The sequence below is a fragment of the Rhinolophus sinicus genome, linkage group LG07 (genome assembly GCF_036562045.2).
Source record: "Rhinolophus sinicus isolate RSC01 linkage group LG07, ASM3656204v1, whole genome shotgun sequence".
In the NCBI taxonomy this organism is placed as follows: Eukaryota; Metazoa; Chordata; class Mammalia; order Chiroptera; family Rhinolophidae; genus Rhinolophus; species Rhinolophus sinicus.
In genome coordinates this window covers 108,242,682-108,260,523 of record NC_133757.1, presented here as the reverse complement: position 1 = coordinate 108,260,523, position 17,842 = coordinate 108,242,682, and the positions used below count along the sequence as shown (strand labels likewise).

The 17,842-nt window shown below is 47.1% G+C and overlaps 1 protein-coding gene across 4 annotated transcripts in view; it reads left to right on the top strand.

The window, feature by feature from the left end:
- The window catches only part of ARHGAP10 (Rho GTPase activating protein 10), a 245,553-nt gene extending 234,302 nt beyond the window's left edge, over positions 1-11,251 (top strand). For all 4 annotated transcript variants that reach the window (XM_074338460.1, XM_074338458.1, XM_074338459.1 and 1 more), the window contains 3 exons: positions 6,787-6,939; positions 8,053-8,144; positions 10,528-11,251. In XM_074338460.1, the coding sequence (XP_074194561.1) occupies positions 6,787-6,939; positions 8,053-8,144; positions 10,528-10,616 (334 nt within the window). In that variant the 3' untranslated portion in view covers positions 10,617-11,251. The remainder of the gene's footprint in view (positions 1-6,786; positions 6,940-8,052; positions 8,145-10,527) is intronic.
- The last annotated feature ends 6,591 nt before the right edge of the window (positions 11,252-17,842 follow it).

The following is a 17,842-nucleotide window of genomic DNA, read 5'->3' as shown; positions in this document are numbered from 1 at the left end:
ATGGAAGCGTTATTTCAAAAGGCCTTTACTGTAACAGTGATTGAAACGTTTATTTGGGGTCATTCCTTTTACAACCTATTGTTTAAAATAAAAATTTGATTTTGAAATAGTTTTAGAGTTACAGAAAAGTTACAAAGATAGTATAAAAAGAATTGCCAGAAACCCTTCACCCAGCTTCTCCTACTGTTAACGTCTTACACAGCACCAGGGAACTTTTGTTAAAAATAAGAAATTCACATCAGTATAATACTATTAACTTACAGACTTTATTTGGATTTCACTAGTTTTTCCACTCATAGCCTTCTGTTATTCCAGGACCCAATCTGGAATCCTACTACGTTACATTTAGCACCTTTGTGTTTTTTTTTTTTAATGGTGACATCCTTTTAATATCTGTATTTTCGTCCTGTGACGTAGATTATTTGCTGTTTTTAGGTCAAGCAAATGATTTGTTAGTGGTGATGTAGTTAGAAACCAGAGAGACGAGCTCTGACTCAGAAACGCCTAATACTGGTAATAAGGGCTTCATTTATTGAGTGCAGACTGGGTCCTGTCACTGCTGAGTGCTTTGCACCTCTCATCTCATTTCAGTCTTGCAGCGACCAGCCCGTTAATGATTACCTTCATCTTACCGAAGGAAACTGAGACCGGGGAGTTTGTGAGTCACTGGATGAGCCTCGGGCAAGGCTTGTCATGCCAACTGTGCTGCAGCATCTGAGAGGCACTCTGAATCCATCCTTTTCCTTCCCGCCACAGCCTCTAGCCAGTGAGAAGTGTCCTTCTTTGTATTTACCAAAAAAAGGGACAAGCACGGAGAGCTTAAGAAACGGGCACACAGCCAGAGCTGGCTTTGGAACCGCAGTCTCTCTGTAGAGGGTGGCGTTTCATGTACTTGGAATTCTCGTGGTTACAATTCTTCCGTAGCCCTCTGTTGCCTCTGGTCCTGCCCCCTGGCATCTCTTCTTCCCATCGCTCCTGAGAGTGCATTCCAGCCACTCAGAAGGACTTGAGGCTATGAGCTCTCTGCAGTCTTGTCACAATGGGGTTTGGTACTGACGTGACCTTGAGTGAGTCACTTTCACCTTTTCATACATAGTGTGGCCTGGTAGCGTGGCGGGGGATGAGGGACCTAATGCATGTGAGTTGTGTGCGCCGTTCTGCCTGGAAGGAGCCTGGGTGTAAAGAGGCGATGATGACGTTGATGATGAGAGCATCAGTTCAAGGCAGACACCACCTCCTCTAGGAAGCCTTCCTGGATGCCCACGTGATAGCTGCTCCCTCCTCTATTTCCTGAGGGCCCCTGGGCAGCTCCCTACACGGTGCACATCACACGGCCTCTCCACCCACTTGCCTGAGTGCACATGGAGAGAAGAGGTCATAGCCCCCTGGGTGTCACCGGGCCTAGCATGGAGCCCGAAAGGTAGTTCTTGGACCATGAATGATGAGCGAGCAGGGTCCCTTTGGACCCTCTTATGGGCAGTGAGGGACGGCCTCCTTCCCAATAGTGACTCTTGTCACAGCTGTTTGTTTCCCACCATGCCGGCCCCCTCTGTCTGCTCACAGGGAACCAACCACGTGCTGGCTGTGGAATTCTCCCTCTCTGGCACTGAAGGAGTAACTGTGGCATTTATTTGAACAGAGATTTCCCGTAATGTACAGATCTACAATATTTCCTTCTGTCTTTATTAACATTTTCAAACACTTTTGCCCAGGACAGCTGTTCTAGACTTATGCTGTGCGTTTCTCAGGCTGGAATGAAAGATCATTTCACTAATGTGTTAGCTTCTGCTCGGAGACCTTGCAAATGAGGTTTTAAAATCTTTCATCCCGGTACAAACTTCTGATTTCATTCTGACATCATTTAACCGCCGTCAAATATCTTGGTATTTGGGGGATTTAATCACTTTCTATAAGCAGTCATTTCTTCTTTTGACATGTCTTCTCCCTGTTCTGCATCCTTCGAATTTTAAGTTATGCTCAGTGCTCAAAGAGCCTGGAGTCGGGGGCTTGTTTTGCTCGCCCTGTCCAGAGCCTGACCCGTCAGTGCTATGCAAGAAATGTTTGTTGGATGCAGGAGCTCTCTGGTGACTCTGCCTGCAGCTGTTGTTGAATTTTCTCAGTTGAGGTCCTAGTTCCCCTCCCCCATATTTGAAATGTTGGTGCTTTTTTGCTGCCAAAAAGTTTTTAATATGCATGGAGCGTAGAGTCTGGTATTGGAGACGATTGGGTCACAGTTTGAATCAGAAGCAGCATATACTGCTGATTTGTTACATTTTAGAAAAATAAACTCTGTAAAATTGTACACACACAGACACACACACACACACACACTGTCCTAATTTCATGTATTTGAGGGTTTATTCCTCCCCACAGTGCAAGCTGTAGGGTCTTTCCCTGAGATACAGACCTTTTTCCCAAAGCAAGAGTGTTGATTGTTTTGATAGATGAGCATTTTCTCCTCACTTTCACAGATGCTACCCTAGTCCCCATTGATGGGCTCTCGCCCACTCTGCCCACCCTATACTGCACACAAGGGACTTCTCTGTTGCCTTCGGAATAGCCAGGAAGACTTTCACTACAAGTATTTCCAAGGATGAGTTTCTGAGTTAGCTGTTCTTTGTGTTTATAGGGAAACCCTCTTGTTTCCATGTGTCCCTTTCTTTAAGAAGGAAACATTCTCTTTGAAGGAAGGCAGTCATGGTGGCTTCCCTACACTGAAATGGGGCGCTGGTTCTGCTTCTGGAGAAGGCTTTTTCCATGTAGTGTGTGAAATTAGGAAGCTGGCACACAGGTATTTGTATTCCTCTTTAATGCACTTCTGTTTTGGTAAATGTGGTTTCTGAGCTTTTTAGGAAGAGTTGACTTCTGTCTCCTTTTCTTTTTTTTTGCAAGCTACAACTTGGCCTTCAAGAAACATGTAGCACTTAGTTTTTTTTGTAATTGGTCAGCAGCTCATCATTAAATAACATGGGTAGTTTGTGATCACGTCAGGCTTACTCATCAAAAATCCTTAGTTAAAGGGGCAGCAGAAAGAAGGACATAAGTAAATTAAAAGAAAATAGATAGATAGATAGATGGATAGATTTGGGAAGGGGTAGGAGAGGATACTCAAAACATTTCATTGTGTTCTAGTAGGTAATGAGCTTTTTATTCTTATGTCTCCCATCATGTTTGATCTTTAACCCAAAGACTTTGCTAGCTATATTCTCCTCTGAACCACAGAGTACTGAATGAGAGTATTTTCTCAATTCTCCCAAGGTGTTAATTTCAAGAGCTGTAAAGGCTGAAACTTTACTCTGCAAACAACCATATTTGCCTGTGGTGGTTTCATGGATGCTAACAGAGGACAAGGGACTCCGGGTCACAGCCAAAGGACTCTGCCACTCACAGCAATAGTACAGTCAGAGGAGCACTTCCCTAAGTCCCAGTGTCCCCAGGGTGATGCCCTTAGGCCAGGTGACACTTGCATGTGGAGTGTTATAGGAGGAGAGCCCAGAGCTTAGGAAACCCAGATCTTTTATGATGGGCAGTAAAACCTGCTCTTTGCTTCCAGGGAGACACAATCTATCTTCTAAGGTTGTTTGCTCTGTAGTCTTCTAAGGCAGCCAGTTCCTCTGCTCGTCATATGTGCAAAAACACGAGAGACGCAACACCATAGGTAGCTAGGACCATTCTAGACGTATAGGAGAGGTATTCATTCATTACATACCTGGACACCTCAGGGCTTAATTCTCTCCTAAGGCCCAGGTTGAGAAAAACTGTTAGACCTTAGCTATGAGCTGCCATTTGCAAAATATCTAGTTCTCCTCTAAAATGTTTTAAATCAAAGAAGGGAAAGAGAATATCAGAATTCGCTTGTAAAAGTAATATTTTCCTCTGCTGCTTTGTTGAGAAAATGTAAATATTGTATTTTAAAGAAATTAAAATTTGATTCTTATTAAGACACACACACACACACACACACACACACACACACACCCCCTACCCAAATTCTGGAAAGTAGGAGATGGTTTATATAAAAAAGCTCATGTTTATAATTGCTTGGCTTCAAAAAATACGGGCAGTTTGCTTTTGGGAGACACCTGTGAATTATACCATCATCCGACCTCTACTGGCTGAGGTAAGAACTCACTTTTAGGTCTTGAGTATGTATTTTTTTAACTACTACTTGCCTCATCCCATTTCTTTCCCAGTGGAAAAGCCTTGAAAGTTTCTTGTATCCACACAGTTCTCCTTCCCAAACTTTGTTTTGCTGCGTGGATCTCCTCTTTCACAGGACTTCTGATTGATTCTTTACGTGACTTTTTATGCCGCCTCTCTAGAGACAATTTCCAGACTTGTGTTTTGATCCCTTTCATGACTATCCCAGCCTGCAATGTTTGTGCCCACGTGGGATTCTGAAATCCAGAGAAGTACTAGTTGAGGCTTCTGAGATCCTGTGGGGAAAGACCCAGGAACTCAAATACAGAAGCTGAAGTGTAAGTGGCAGCAAGTCAGACAGGTTATCCTGGTGAACCGGTTAGTACTGGATCACGTAACACACCTATATGTTGAACAACAAGAAAAAGATGATAGAGCAAAAGCCCAAAAAGGCTAAGGTTGAGAACTTGGCGCTGGAAGGGGATGCTGATTCTGAGGTCTGCTTTGGGACAGGATGGAGATAGCCCAGCTAAGGGACAGGTCCTTACCTTCTGCATCTGCCATTCTAACAATTCTTTCACTTTCCAAAAGTGGTATTTGCCCTTTATAAAAAAATCCAAAACACTTATTTACTTATTTTCTTTTTTAAGAAAGATGTGAGGGTTACATAGATAATAGCTATAAAGTCTGCGATCTGTTTTTTTAAAGAGCCTTATAAATACAGTCGCATTGTTGCTTTCTCTTCACCCTGTAGCTGTCCTCCCTCTCAGCAGATGGATGGCCGTCATTTAATCGCTTGACTATTTATGACTAGAAAGTGTTGACGGGGGTGTGGCAAGACGTCTCATCTTCCACCACCACTAGCCTCCAAGCACCTTGAATAATTGCTGGGCGATAAAATGGCAATTGTTTGGCTAAGGAGGTCTTAAATTCTCCCTCAGAGCTTCACTCATCCCTTCGCCTCCTTTCCTGATTAGCAAGACACCATTTAGAGTTCATTTTCTGATAAAAGAACGGAGTGACTTTTGCTGCTGGTAGCAGACATCACTTTGAGATTTATGGGTCTCTGTGCTGGGTGTGAAATAGGTTTTATGATTTTCAAATGAATGGCTGGAGAGGGAAGACGTAAATACGTTGTTCAAAGAATAATGTTTTTTTTCAAGTGCATCTGCCACCCCTTGCTGATCAAAGGATAGGAAACCTTCTGTGTACTAAATATCTATCAAGACAGTAGTGTAATATTTTCGGTACCTGGTTTATAAAATCCAGTTTTAGTTTTAGAAACATCGGAATTGGTTGCTTGGATGTGGGGTGAACACTTCATGTGCCTAGCACTCTGCCTGGCCACGTGAGGTCTACAAAAAGAGCCAAAGATGTGCTCGTGCCCCAAAGACGAGAAATCTCTGACACCATCACAGAACAACTCATGCCAACCTGCCCTCCCTTTTATCAGTGTGATGGGACTTCAGAGAAAGCTTATGACTGAGAGAGGCCAACGTAGAAATACTGGGGCAGGCCCTCCTGGAGCTGAGCTGAGGAAGAGACAGCTGAGACAACAGAGGCATGGGAGAGCCTGAGAGCTGGCAGAGTTGAGGAATGGGCTGTGGGGTTAGCCAGGAGACCACCGTGGTAACAGTGCCAGTGAGAATGGGATCGTCTCCAATAAGGAGAAGGTAGAGAAAAGAACAGCCTGGGAGTTATTTGAAGTGAAAATGCACAGACCTTGGTGTTAGTTTTGCTAGAGAAGAAAGAATCAATAGGTAATGCCCAGGAATGTGGAAGGACAGGAAGCAGCTACCCAGGAAACTGGTTTTAGCCAAGAGGGTGAGTTTGAGGTGAAGAGCATCTGAGTGTATCGGACACAATACGTATGTGCCGAACATGGGATTGAATACGCCGAGAAACTTCAAGTGCTGTGCTTTTCAAGTGAGCTTCTTATACCACAGTCACATGCCTCCAGTTTTGAGATCATTGAAGGATACTATAATCCAAATCAGCACGTATTTACTGAATTCTGCCTTCATGTTTAGAGGCCCCTCCAGGAGTCTGTTCACTGACCTTTTGACATTGTTTTTATCTGCAAATATTAGTGGAGGCTCTGGTCACAGAGGTTTTTGCTGTTCATCAGTTTCTCCTTTACATGCTAGTCTGGTCCTCTCTTGAGGGATCGTGAGTCTCAGTGGCACTTGTTTTCTGAGTTGCTCCATGTATATGACCAGATGAAAGAGCTGGAAACATTCCAAGGCCACATGCTGAATTTTTGGAGCCCATAGAGGTCATGAGTTTGACTGAAAATTCTTAGGACTTTCCTTATAAACAGAAAACATGAACACCTTAAAAGTCCAGGCAACTATTTTGGGCACCTATTCCCAGTGTCCTAATTAGTGAACTGGTATGGTGCTAGATTGGACAAGACTAGATCTCCTTCTCCACAAACCTGGAGAAGTGCAATAAGGCATCTCTAGTTTGGGGGCGTGGCTCTTGGGGCTACAGACTTGGGAGGATGTGGAAAGAACTCTGTCCCTTCTGGTCATTGGGAGAGAGCAGGGAGCCATTATCCTAGCTATTTAGGATCGGGGTAGCATGTATTTGGGGTTCTGTGGCCTTTATACTATTAAATCCTGTTCTTCAAACTTCCACCCTTAGCCCAAGCCAGACCCGATCATCAATGGTCCAGTGGCTGAACCCACAGTCTCCACCCACACCAAGCTGCACCCCAGCTGGTACACCTCCTTCACCTAAGTCGTCACCTTGCCCCTTCTCTCTTCCTGCCACTGTAGCAGACAAGCCACCTGAAAGGTACGTGGTTTGGACGATGAGGCAGGATGTGGCGGCCGCACACGGAAGCCGCTCAGTCGTGCTGATGGGTCCTTGTGTTCTCTGAGGAAAAGGCCGACTCCGGTTCTTCTGTCCCCCACCCCTGAAAACATTCACAGCCTTGTCTCGGCGCAGTGCCTCAGTTCAAGAGCAAGAATGTTCTTAGGAAAAATTTACCTTATGTCACACCTGCTTGAACCCACTCTTTTTGGTGCAGATTTTGAACTTAGTAAAACCACGTATTTCAGAAGAACTTCTTATATACGAATATAAAGCATGTGTTCTGTCTGACGGGAAGGTCAGCTGGACACTGAAAATAGTAATTACCACAGCCATGTCGTGCAGAGGGCCAGAGGTGCTGGCCTTGAGCAGACCCTTCCTCTGGGGTGATGGACTGAAGCTCTTATCATGACTGGCTCCACCCCCCCACCCCAAGTCAGTTTGGCTCACAGCGTGGTTTCTGTCCCTCCCCAGGATGCTCTGTCCCCACCAGCACACCTAGGATGCTTTGACAAGTGGTGAGAAGCTGAGCCTGATACAGCTTTTAGGAGCAGGTGTGAAGGGGTCTAAATAAAGAAGACCTAAGTGAGAACAATAAGCTCGTTTCCAGAACGGCGTGGAAGCTGATCAGTGTAGACAGATCAGTGTCTGCACACATTGCTGAAGCCACGTAGTATGTGTGTGCCTCTGTCTTTCCACTGCTGTGTCTTCTGTCTCAAGACACGGGTGCTTTACCTAATAGATAAACAGAAGTGCGTAGGAAATGAACACATCCTGTGGTTCTGATGATGCTGAATGATGGGAAAGGCCATCCTGCTGGGTGGAGAGGAGAATTAGGTGAAGAGGTTCAGTGAAAGCTGCTCAGAGAGGCTCCCTAAAGAAAGATTTGAATTTGAAACCCATCATTTACTTGAAAATCAAGTGCTGTAGTGTTGCCTGATGTTCACTTCCCTGCTAATTTCTTTTGTGGATGGAATTGTCCCACTGGGGACATAGATAAATGAGATTTGGGCCACGGGAGATGGAGGGCAGGTGAGGTTACACTCTCCCAGTGTCTCCACATTTTAATTTGTGTCCTTCATGCTCCCTTCTCAGCATGTCCAGTCGGAAGGCTCGGGCGGTGTATCCGTGTGAAGCAGAACACAGCTCGGAATTATCTTTTGAAATAGGAGCGATTTTTGAGGACGGTAAGTGTCCGTGGGAGCTTTGTGGTGGGATATGTTCTGTCCCCCCCACATGTCAGCATCCCAGAGCAAGCAGCCACTCGTGGTGGTGGTGTCAGGAGCATAAGCCTATCCCTTGACGCCTTGGACAGGAGAGAGTTGGCCCATTTGGCTCCCAGGAGCTGGACGTCTGCAGGCTGTGCAGGGGCAGCCGGCATCCCATGTCTGCCTTAATCTTGGTTCTTCTCCAGCCCTTCTCACTCTTGTGGGTCTTCATCCAGGACATCTGTCTCCAGGAGTAAAGAAGCTGGTGCCGCTTGGAGTCAAGGAATACTTCTGATACACGTCCTTTGTTTTCGTCACCCAGAGTCCCCAAACAAACCACCCAAATGCTCCAGGTTTGCCAAATCTGAGATACCGAGGAGTGCTATTATCGAAAACATGTGGTTTATAATTCCCTTCCTATTCCTGTGCTGTACGTGGTTTCTGCTGCTTTGAGTAGTATGCGGATCTTTATCTGTGGGTATTGACTTTGCACACTGAAACAAGTGTGCAGATTTTGAAGGTTTGATATTCACACACAGGCATTTAGGAGCTATGCCTGGCTTAATGTTTCACAAATTCCTCCTATGGTTGAGTGTGTGTCTCTCCCCCCACCCCCTCGATTGCTTCCTTCTCCAGGCCTGCTCTGCTCATTATGACATTCACTGGTTGCTGTGGAAACAGTGATGTCATGTGTGGGTGGAGCTGCCCAGAAGAGTTCTGGGGGAGCAGTGAGAACCTTAGGTGCTTGGACAGGAATGGCTGATTAGCCAGAATGTTTGGAATATATGGAGTATATCAACACGATGCATAGCAGTATATTGTCAGTAATGCAGCATTTGCTGGCGATTATTTTTTAGAAAACAAGTTGCTTCATTTAGAAGAGATTTCTGTATATGTGTGTGATAGGTACTCTTGAGAGCCAGGGACTCCTGATAGTGTCAGAAAACAGACAATAACAAAAAACCTCACGTAATGACAGAATTATACTTTGTGGAGAAATTTTGCTCTTAGAGTAGAAGGAAGATCACTCCTGCTACCAGAACGCCTATACACGCACTTTTGCGAGGAGAGTGTGGTAACACAGCTGCCCTCCTCCAGGCCTGTCACATATTGGCACACCACATGGCAGAAGGGAAAGCTGAGTATTGAAGCCCACCATTTGAGAAAGGACGCGTTTTTCCATGATGTGATTAGGTTTGTTTGGGAGCCTCTGAAACCCTTCCACCGTATTGTTTGTGAGACAGTGACCCCGGTAGAAGGTGTATCTATTAGGATGCCTTTAGCTGCAGTGACAAAAACTGACGCAAGTGGCTAAATCAGTCATAAGAATGGATTAACTCACCCAGTAATAAGTCTGGAAGGAGCGCCCCCCCCTCCCCCCCAGTGTTGGTTAATTTATGTTCTCAAAGTCCAGAGCATTTCTACCTCTGCTGAACCGTCCTCAGCTTTGGGGCAGGGGCGTCTGGCTTCTCTCATGGAGTCAAGGTGGCTGCCACATTTCTAGGCTCCTTGGCCGCAGTCATCTGCAGCAAGAGGGGTGCCTTATCCTTTTGTTCCTTTTCTTTACAAACAAGAAAAGTTTCCCAGACTTCTTGCCTAGCTTCCCTGCCCTCACGTCTCCATAACCAGAATGGAGTCATAGTCTGCTCGCCCTGAGCCTACTGCCAGCAAGGACGTCGTTCATTCGGAACCACACTGGGCACAGAGATGGCTTCTCTGGGCCCACAGACACGTGAGGGAGGGCCAGGCCCTCAGCCAAACCCAGGTCTGCCCGTGTGGATAACGGGAAAGGCTGATAAGTGGCCGACACTGGAGACAGGTTCTCCACCTCTAAAGTCCCTAGGGGACTTGCAGGAGTCTGTGTTAAAAAAAAAAAAAGGTGTGTGTGACTGTTCATATATGGGGTGTATGTGTGTTTCTGTTCACAGACACGTACATATATATGCACATACCTCTACACACCAGCTTCTCAGTGTGATTTTGGAAGCGAAGAGGGATTGATAGCAGGTAGCTATGGATTGTCAACTCGGGAGTTACTTTGTCTGAGATTAGACCTTGGCTTGTCTGCTTTCTGTGTGACTCTGGACACGTTCCTTAAGGTCTCTGTGCATCACATGCTTCAAGGACGTCCACAAGGTGGATGTTGTGTCAGGACAGCATTTGGGGCCTTGGAAAGGAGGGCTTTGAGTGCGTCACCGACCTCTGTGGATGGAGAGTATTGCCGGCCGTGAAGCTGCACTTGGCCCGCTGTGGCCCAGTCCTCTATTGGTTGGGCCTTTAAGACACACAGTGGTCCAGTGAATTCACAGGGGGCAAGAACTTGGGGGCATTTTGGTAAAAAATTATTTCTCTTCCTTTTCAGTGCAAACCTCGAGGGAACCTGGCTGGCTAGAGGGGACTCTGAATGGCAAGAGGGGGCTGATTCCACAGAATTACGTCAAGCTGCTGTAGCACCTGGCCTGTGAGGACCCCACAGGGACCCTGGAACCCCAAGGACCGGCCGGGGGGCAGGGCGCTGCCTTCTTCCTCCTGGCCGGAACCCACAGCCACCTGGACACACAGATTGGCACTCCAGGGGCGGGGAGGGGCCGCTGCACAGAACGGTGTAGATCTGTGGAGCAGGAGAAGACTGTCAGGACTAACGGAATGGACTGGTCATTGGTCAAGCCTCGGGACATGGGATTTTTATCCAGTCTGTAGAGAAGAGGGCGGCAGGCGGTCTTCTTCTTGCCCAACCTCCCCCACTGGCGACCACACCACCAGGCACCTCCCTGCACACCTGCTGCTGAGCTTTCAAAGGGAGCTGTACGTGTATTGTTTGCAGGGCGGCTCGCGGCCCTGGCAGACGTGGTACGGAGGGGCTGCTGGCCGTCAGGGGCCTTTCCTGGTCTAAACCCAGAGGGCAGCTCAGAGGTGCTCCTTCCTCCATGGCCGCCCTGGGATCCCATGCTCACTTTACTTTGAGAACACCGGTATATTTATAACAGGCTTCTTCTAGGTGTTTCTCACCTGTGTACTGCTGCCCAGACACCACTCTTTTGCCCCACGGTCTCTGTAAATGAAATAAAATGTAATTTACTATTTGATGTGTGTCTAATGTGGAGAAGACGGTGGAATCCATTCCCTCTGTAGTGTTTTCTGCTTTGCCAGCGGGTGGATGGGAACTCATTTTCCTCTGATGTTGGCACACACTCACAGGTAGAATTTATTCACAAGGATCTTTGTTTATCTGCAGCATGGTATGTTCCTGAGGCCAGAGGCCCTCCCCGACGTGTGAAATCCTGGAGGGCGTCCTCCAGCCACCTGAACAGGCCTTTCTGCCATGGCCCATGTGAGCCCTGACAGGGAGGGAGCAGGGTGGAGCTTTGCCCCCTCCCCGTGGTTTGTGTGTGAGCTGCAGTGTACTGTGGCGGCCAGCCCTACTGACTTGCTGGACCGGATGACTGTCCCCACCCCACCCCGTCCTTCCTCTGTTTTCCAGGCCTCAGTGCTAATCTCTCCATCTGGATTAAGCTGGTCTTCAAGGCAGCCTGTCAGGCATTCAGACTCTTCCTGGAGGAGCGTTGGCCTTGACCCTGCACGTGATGGCACCCCAACTGGGGGTGGGCCCTGCCGCCATGTTCCCTCGTTCTTCTCAGCCTCTGCTCCCAGGCACAGGTTCAACCAACCTCGGGGCAGAGGAGGCTTCTTGGTCCCTGATCTGGAGTCCTGGGGATGTGGAGCTCATTTTTAGGGGCCTCGGGGTTCTGAAGCCAGCCCAGTCCCAGGACCTTAGTGTGTTTCTCTTCCCCACAGGAGGTGCCTGTCAGACTTCTCGCCAAGGAATTTGTCACAGGAAAGCTGTGTCTGTCGCCTCTTCCCCAGAGGGGTTGATTCAAGCATTTGCTGGTTATCAGGTTTGAAATCATGTTACTTGGACCATGTAGCATGTCAAGTTTGGGGTTAGGGTGTGTACAGGGAAATGGACCTGGTGAAAAACATCCATGTTGCACATAACAATGGGGACAGTCCTAGTGTAATATAATTTCGAGCACTGAACTGTGGGCCCCAGGGAGGGCATTGGGAATGCAGAGGAGCCCAGGGCCACGGGACACTGGCCAGCCCTGTGCAGCCCCGCTTGGTCAGGGGCTGGGGGTGGCACTATCCCCAGGATCCTGTTTGCCATTTCCTGCCATCTCTGCTGCTTAGGGATCTAGATGGGAAACTTGGCTTATGAAAAGAGGTTACTTGTGTGTCCCACTTTAAGAAAGCCCTCTGCAGAAAAATGCAAACGTGGGCAGTTACAGCAAGCTCTGGTCGGCACGGGGCATGGTTTCCTGGCAGGATTCCTAATTGATGTATCCCCATGGGGGATTAAAAAATAAGACCCACCATACCAGGACTTGATTTGTTTGCTTGAAGAAGGGTTCCATAATTCACAGTGAGGTGCACTCAAACTGCTATTACCCCCAAATTTCTGTGACCCCCAAACTGTGTTTACCACCACTTACCTGGTTAAGGAAATTGCCTCTAAGTCTGGCTATCTGTGTGGTTTGGGAAAATTAACTCTATGATTCTGTTCCAGCCTCCTATAGAGAAGATGATACCCAGAGGTTGAAATGACCTAATACAAGTAGCATGCCCAAGGCATAGTACATGCTCAGTTAATGGGAGCTGCTAATCCCTGTGTTATTACTACTGTGATTGTCACTTGCATCTTTGTCATTGGGGCCATTTGTGTTTTGCAGGCTGGCAGTGTGGCAGTAGTGAAAACTCAGTACAATGCTGGCTGCAAGGGTTCTCACAGCCCCAAGCCCTGCAGAGCCCTCCTGAGGTTATGCAGTGAAGAACAGGGTAACACGAGGGGTGTTTTTCTCTGTGAATAGGACACTGTGGCCAGGCTCACCAGGGTCTCCAGTCGAGGAGCGTCCCCCAGAGTAGACTTAGTAATGGGATTGTGAGACGTTCTCTTACTTTAGCAAGTCATGGTCCATTTCCCCAGGAGAGAAACGGGGTATATTGTTTCCTGTATTTTTGATGCATCTGTGTGGCTGATGCCCTGAGCACCTGCCAAAGGCTGCCTGAGCAGTGGCCCCACCTTGCTCTGGGCTCTGGCCCCACAGCCCCCTGGCTCAGCACCAGCTGCAGCTGTTTAGACCAAGTCGGCAGCCTGTGTTCACCCAGAGGCACAGTGAGCGGCTTTTGGGCAAAAGAGGACACTCAGATTTTGTGTTTCCTGTTTGCAGTGGGGCTGTGGGGCCTGCATCTGATGGTGTCAGCCAGGGGCCTACCCTGGTGGTTTCTGTGCCTGTAAAGGAGATGCCAGGTGAGAACAGAGCCAATACGCCTGTGGGGGCTGCACCTTCCTTCCTGTGTAGTCGCAGAAACGTCTGCAGTTCCCGGTAGAGATGGGGAAGGCAGGCAACTGTCTGAGCCAGCGATGGATGTTTAACTCATTCTTTCCTTACAGTGACTAAATGAGCCAGGAGAAATTATCCTATTTTACAGATGAGAAAATGGAGGCACTCGAGCAAAGAGCTTTGTTCAAGTTCAGTAGGCCAGTCACCGGTTCTTTCTGCTGCACCGTCTTTCCTCTGGGGGCCAGTAGGGGATAATGGCTGTTCTGCATTGAATTTTCATCCCACCCCATCCAAAATTCATATGTTGAAACCCTAACCTCAGCATATGACCTTCTTTGGAAACAGGATTACTGCAGGTGTAATTAGTTAAAAGGAGGTCAGTAGAGTTGAGCCCTAATCTAGTGTGACTGGTGAAAAAGAGAAACTTGGACACTGAGACAGACACGCGTAGAGGGAAGACAGTGTGAAGAGACACAGGGAGAAGACGGCCGTCTATAAGCCAAGGAGAGAGGCCTGGAATGGATCCTTTCCTCACAGCCCTCAGAAGGAACAAACCCTGCCGACATCTTGACCTCAGACTTCCAGCTGCCAGAACTGGGAGCCAATGCATTCCTGTTGTTTAAGCCACCCAGTTGGCAGCACCTTGCTGCAGCAGCCCCAGGAAATTAATACAGTGGCTAAGAGTAGGTTTTGAGTTAAAAACAGCCTATTTTGAAATTCTGTTTTTACGGTTTTATACCTTGGTGACCTTGGGCATGTTAACGTGACCTCTGTGCTTCCGCCTTGTTCTGTGAAGTGGAGAGAGCAGTACCAACCTTATTGGGGTGTTGTGACAAATGGTAATGAAGGTTAAGAGCCTGAAGGTTGCGTGGCAGTAACTACGGTTTAGTAAATGGAGAACATGGGCGGAGGCAGCCGACCGGTACAGTGGTTAGTCTGTCCCCCTTCTCATCTTCTAGCCACAGCCTGCTTCTCTCCAGCGTCCTTTCTCCAAAGCCCATTCCTTGTTCTTTCCCTCTGCCCTGCATTGCTTGGCCTTCCCCCTCCTTCCCACGGGTGCACTCTGACACTTTAATATTAGCCTTCTCTTCTTTGTTCCCTGTTCGCCTCAGAGCTGGGCCTCTTCCCACCTTCTGACTGGTTCCCCCCTCAACTCTCTCAAAGGCAATCTCCGTGGCTCCTTCCTCGGCCACGTGTTTTCCGTGTCTTTCTGAATCTTCCTGAGTCATGCGACATTCTTTCCTCCCTGCATGTTGGAGGATGTTATTCCAGGAGAGCGTCCTCAGCTGCTATCCTACTCCTGTCTTCTCAGGTGTTGTGAGCTCTCTGTTCCTTGACTGGCCTGGGCAGTAATTTATCGCTACCCCAGGTGGGTAACCTGGCATATTGTCCCAGTGCTTTCGTGTCTGGCTAAAAGGATGCCAATGTACTGGTTGGAAGAATATCTTGGAGAGCTCTCTCCTACAGGAAGATCAACTTGATTGGAAAGCAGACTTCTGCTTTTGGCCCAACAGGAGACCTGCACTCTGGACGTGGGCAAGAAAGGCATCGCATTCATGGAGGCAGCTCAGTGTCATGTGTTGGTGCCTGGATTTCTCCTTCCTCAGAGGGTGCAGCCCCTGAGCAAACACTGCAGGTGGAGAGCAACTCACAGAGTGTGAGCAGCGTGGTCCAATCAAGCTCATGCCTGTTTTCACAGGAGCCAGGACCCTCTCTGGACAGGCTGGCCTGGGGCACGGAGACCCAAAGAAATGTGCTTCTCAGACCATGAAAACTTGGAAACCACTGTCTTGGCAATGTAAATTCTATGAAATAAAATATCTGAGTAACTGCTAGTAGGCTGATTTAATGCTCCTGCACTTCACCGCTCCCTGATCCATGCCCTTATTTTGGAGCCCTCTCCCCTGCCGACTCTAGGCTTGACCTTTTTGGCCAATGGGACAGGAACAAGCTTGATGCCATCAGAGGCCTGGACAGTGGTATACCTGTCCACTGCCTGTCGTAGCGCATTGCCTCTACCAGGAAAACATGCCCAGGCTAGCCCAACGGAGAATGAGAGGCCACATGGAGCAAATCCATCATGACCAAGCCCAACTCAGCCCAGGCGGGGTTGGATCAGTAGACCCCACCTGCCAATTCAAACTCATGAGAAATAATCAATGGCAGTTGATTTTCAACCATTAAGTTTTTTTGCAGGTGTTACAGCTAACTACCTACTATTCTGCCCTGTTACTTACTTTGCTTTCGATACAGTCTTGGTCCCTGCTGGTCATTAAGATAAAATCTTAATCTCTTACCCAATGCTGTTTGGGAAGCCAGTGTTTTATTTCCAAGAAAAATGCTGCACTAACAATTGGATGACTTGAAATTAAAGTGTCAGAGATACTTATATTAAAGCTACTTTAGTCTCTACACTTACAGTTTATCAAAACATATGTTAGAGCTGACTTTAACCTGAAGGGACAATATTTTCTATTTGCTGGAAGGGCATTCAGTGAAAAGAAGCAAACCAGCCCCTAACTACATATGTATCACAATGCAGAATTTTTACTGCTCTGGCATACAGTGGCTGGCTGTCTCAGTGGCAGAGACTTTGTTCTTAGCTGATCCCTAAATGTGCAGTTGGATTCTTTGGGTCCGAGGGCACTTTTGCAAATTCTTATGCAATATGGTCATACTGGACCTAAGCCTGAGCCTGCTCTATTCCGAAAGGGCACCCAGTTTAATCAGGGTGCTGACTGGCGTGGCCTGCTAGCTCACAGCCCAGCATGGCTTTTATTTTAAGTTAGGGTCTCTCTGTGAAAAGCTGTGATCCCCAGTAGGTCCAGTTCCACAAAATTTAAGGTATTAAATTCACCGTCATTTATAGATGTTTTACAAATTTGTGCATGCAATTCTAGTCTTTTATTTTTCCCCCCTATGTTACGTTTAATGGCTCTATGGTGTTCCAGAAATGTATCTCTTGTGTTTAAGCAAAGTTGAATTTGACTCTCAAATAGTCTCTTTCTGAAAGCAAATGGTTTGTATGATTGCCAGTTAAAATGAGACATTAAAAATGTAGTTATGCACTGCAGAAAGACCTCCGGGTCAGTGACAGACCACATACATGACGGTGGTCCCTAAGATTATAGTGAAGACTTCCTATCACCTAGTGACATCGGAGCCCTCATAACGCCGCTGTGTAATGCATGACTCACATGTTTGTGGTGATGCTGGTGGAAGCAAATCTGCCGGTTGTATAAGTATATAGCATTTATAATCATGTGCCGTCCATAATACTTGGTAACGATAGTAAGTAACTGTTACTGATTTAGGTATTTACTGTACTATAGTTTTATCATTATTTTAAGAGTGTACTCTTTCTACTTACATAAGAAAAAAAGTTTGCCGTAAAGGTATGTGCCATGTTACACCAGCAGCAGCCTCAGACATCTTGTTTACCGCGTCTCTTGGTTGCATCATTTTCTCTTGTGTTTGATTTAATCTCATGCTGTTTTACAAATTTAGTGTAGCCTGAGGGTACAGTGTTTATAAAGTCCACAGTCACGTACAGGAACGACCTGGGCCTTCCCATTCACGCACCGCTCACTGACCCAGAACAGCTTCCAGTCCTACCAGCTCCATTCGTGGTAAGTGGCCCATACAGATGTACTATTTTTTAAAGTTTTTTTTGCATTGTCCTTTTACTGCACCTTTCCTATGTTTAGATATATATTTAGATGCACAGATACCTACCGCTCTTACAATCGTCTGTAGTATTTGGTACAGGAACAGGCTATACAGGTGTAGCCCAGGAGCGATAGGCTAGGCCAGCTAGGCTTGTGGACGTGCGCTCCGTGTTGGCACAGCGACGAACTGCCTAATGATGCCTTTGTCAGAACGTACCCCTGTTGTTCAGCGATGCATGACAGCACTTGAATTTATCTTGTGGGGGAAAAATGTTTTCTAATTTTAAAATGAGCTGATAACTGCTTACTTTTGCGGTCCATATTAAATGAGTGGAATCAAGAAGAGGAGCCTGTCAGGAGTATGCGAAGCATCATGGCCGCTGGAAGCTGAATCACATGAGAGCCCACGAGGACTATGGGTGAGAGAGGAAAGACTGCATGGAGAAGAAACCTGGAGTCAGAGGGGTATCCTGTCTACTCGGGTAAGTCTCAAAGTCTGTAAAATGGACAGGCTTTCATGCAGTTGGGAAGATAAATGAGGCAATGCATCAATAGGGTTTAGCAGCTACACGATAGCAGTTACTGTCTTAAATTTTACAGGGTATTTTAGCGGACCAAATATTAGCGGTAAGAAAGAAGGCAACTAATCAGTCCCCAGAGAGTATAGTTA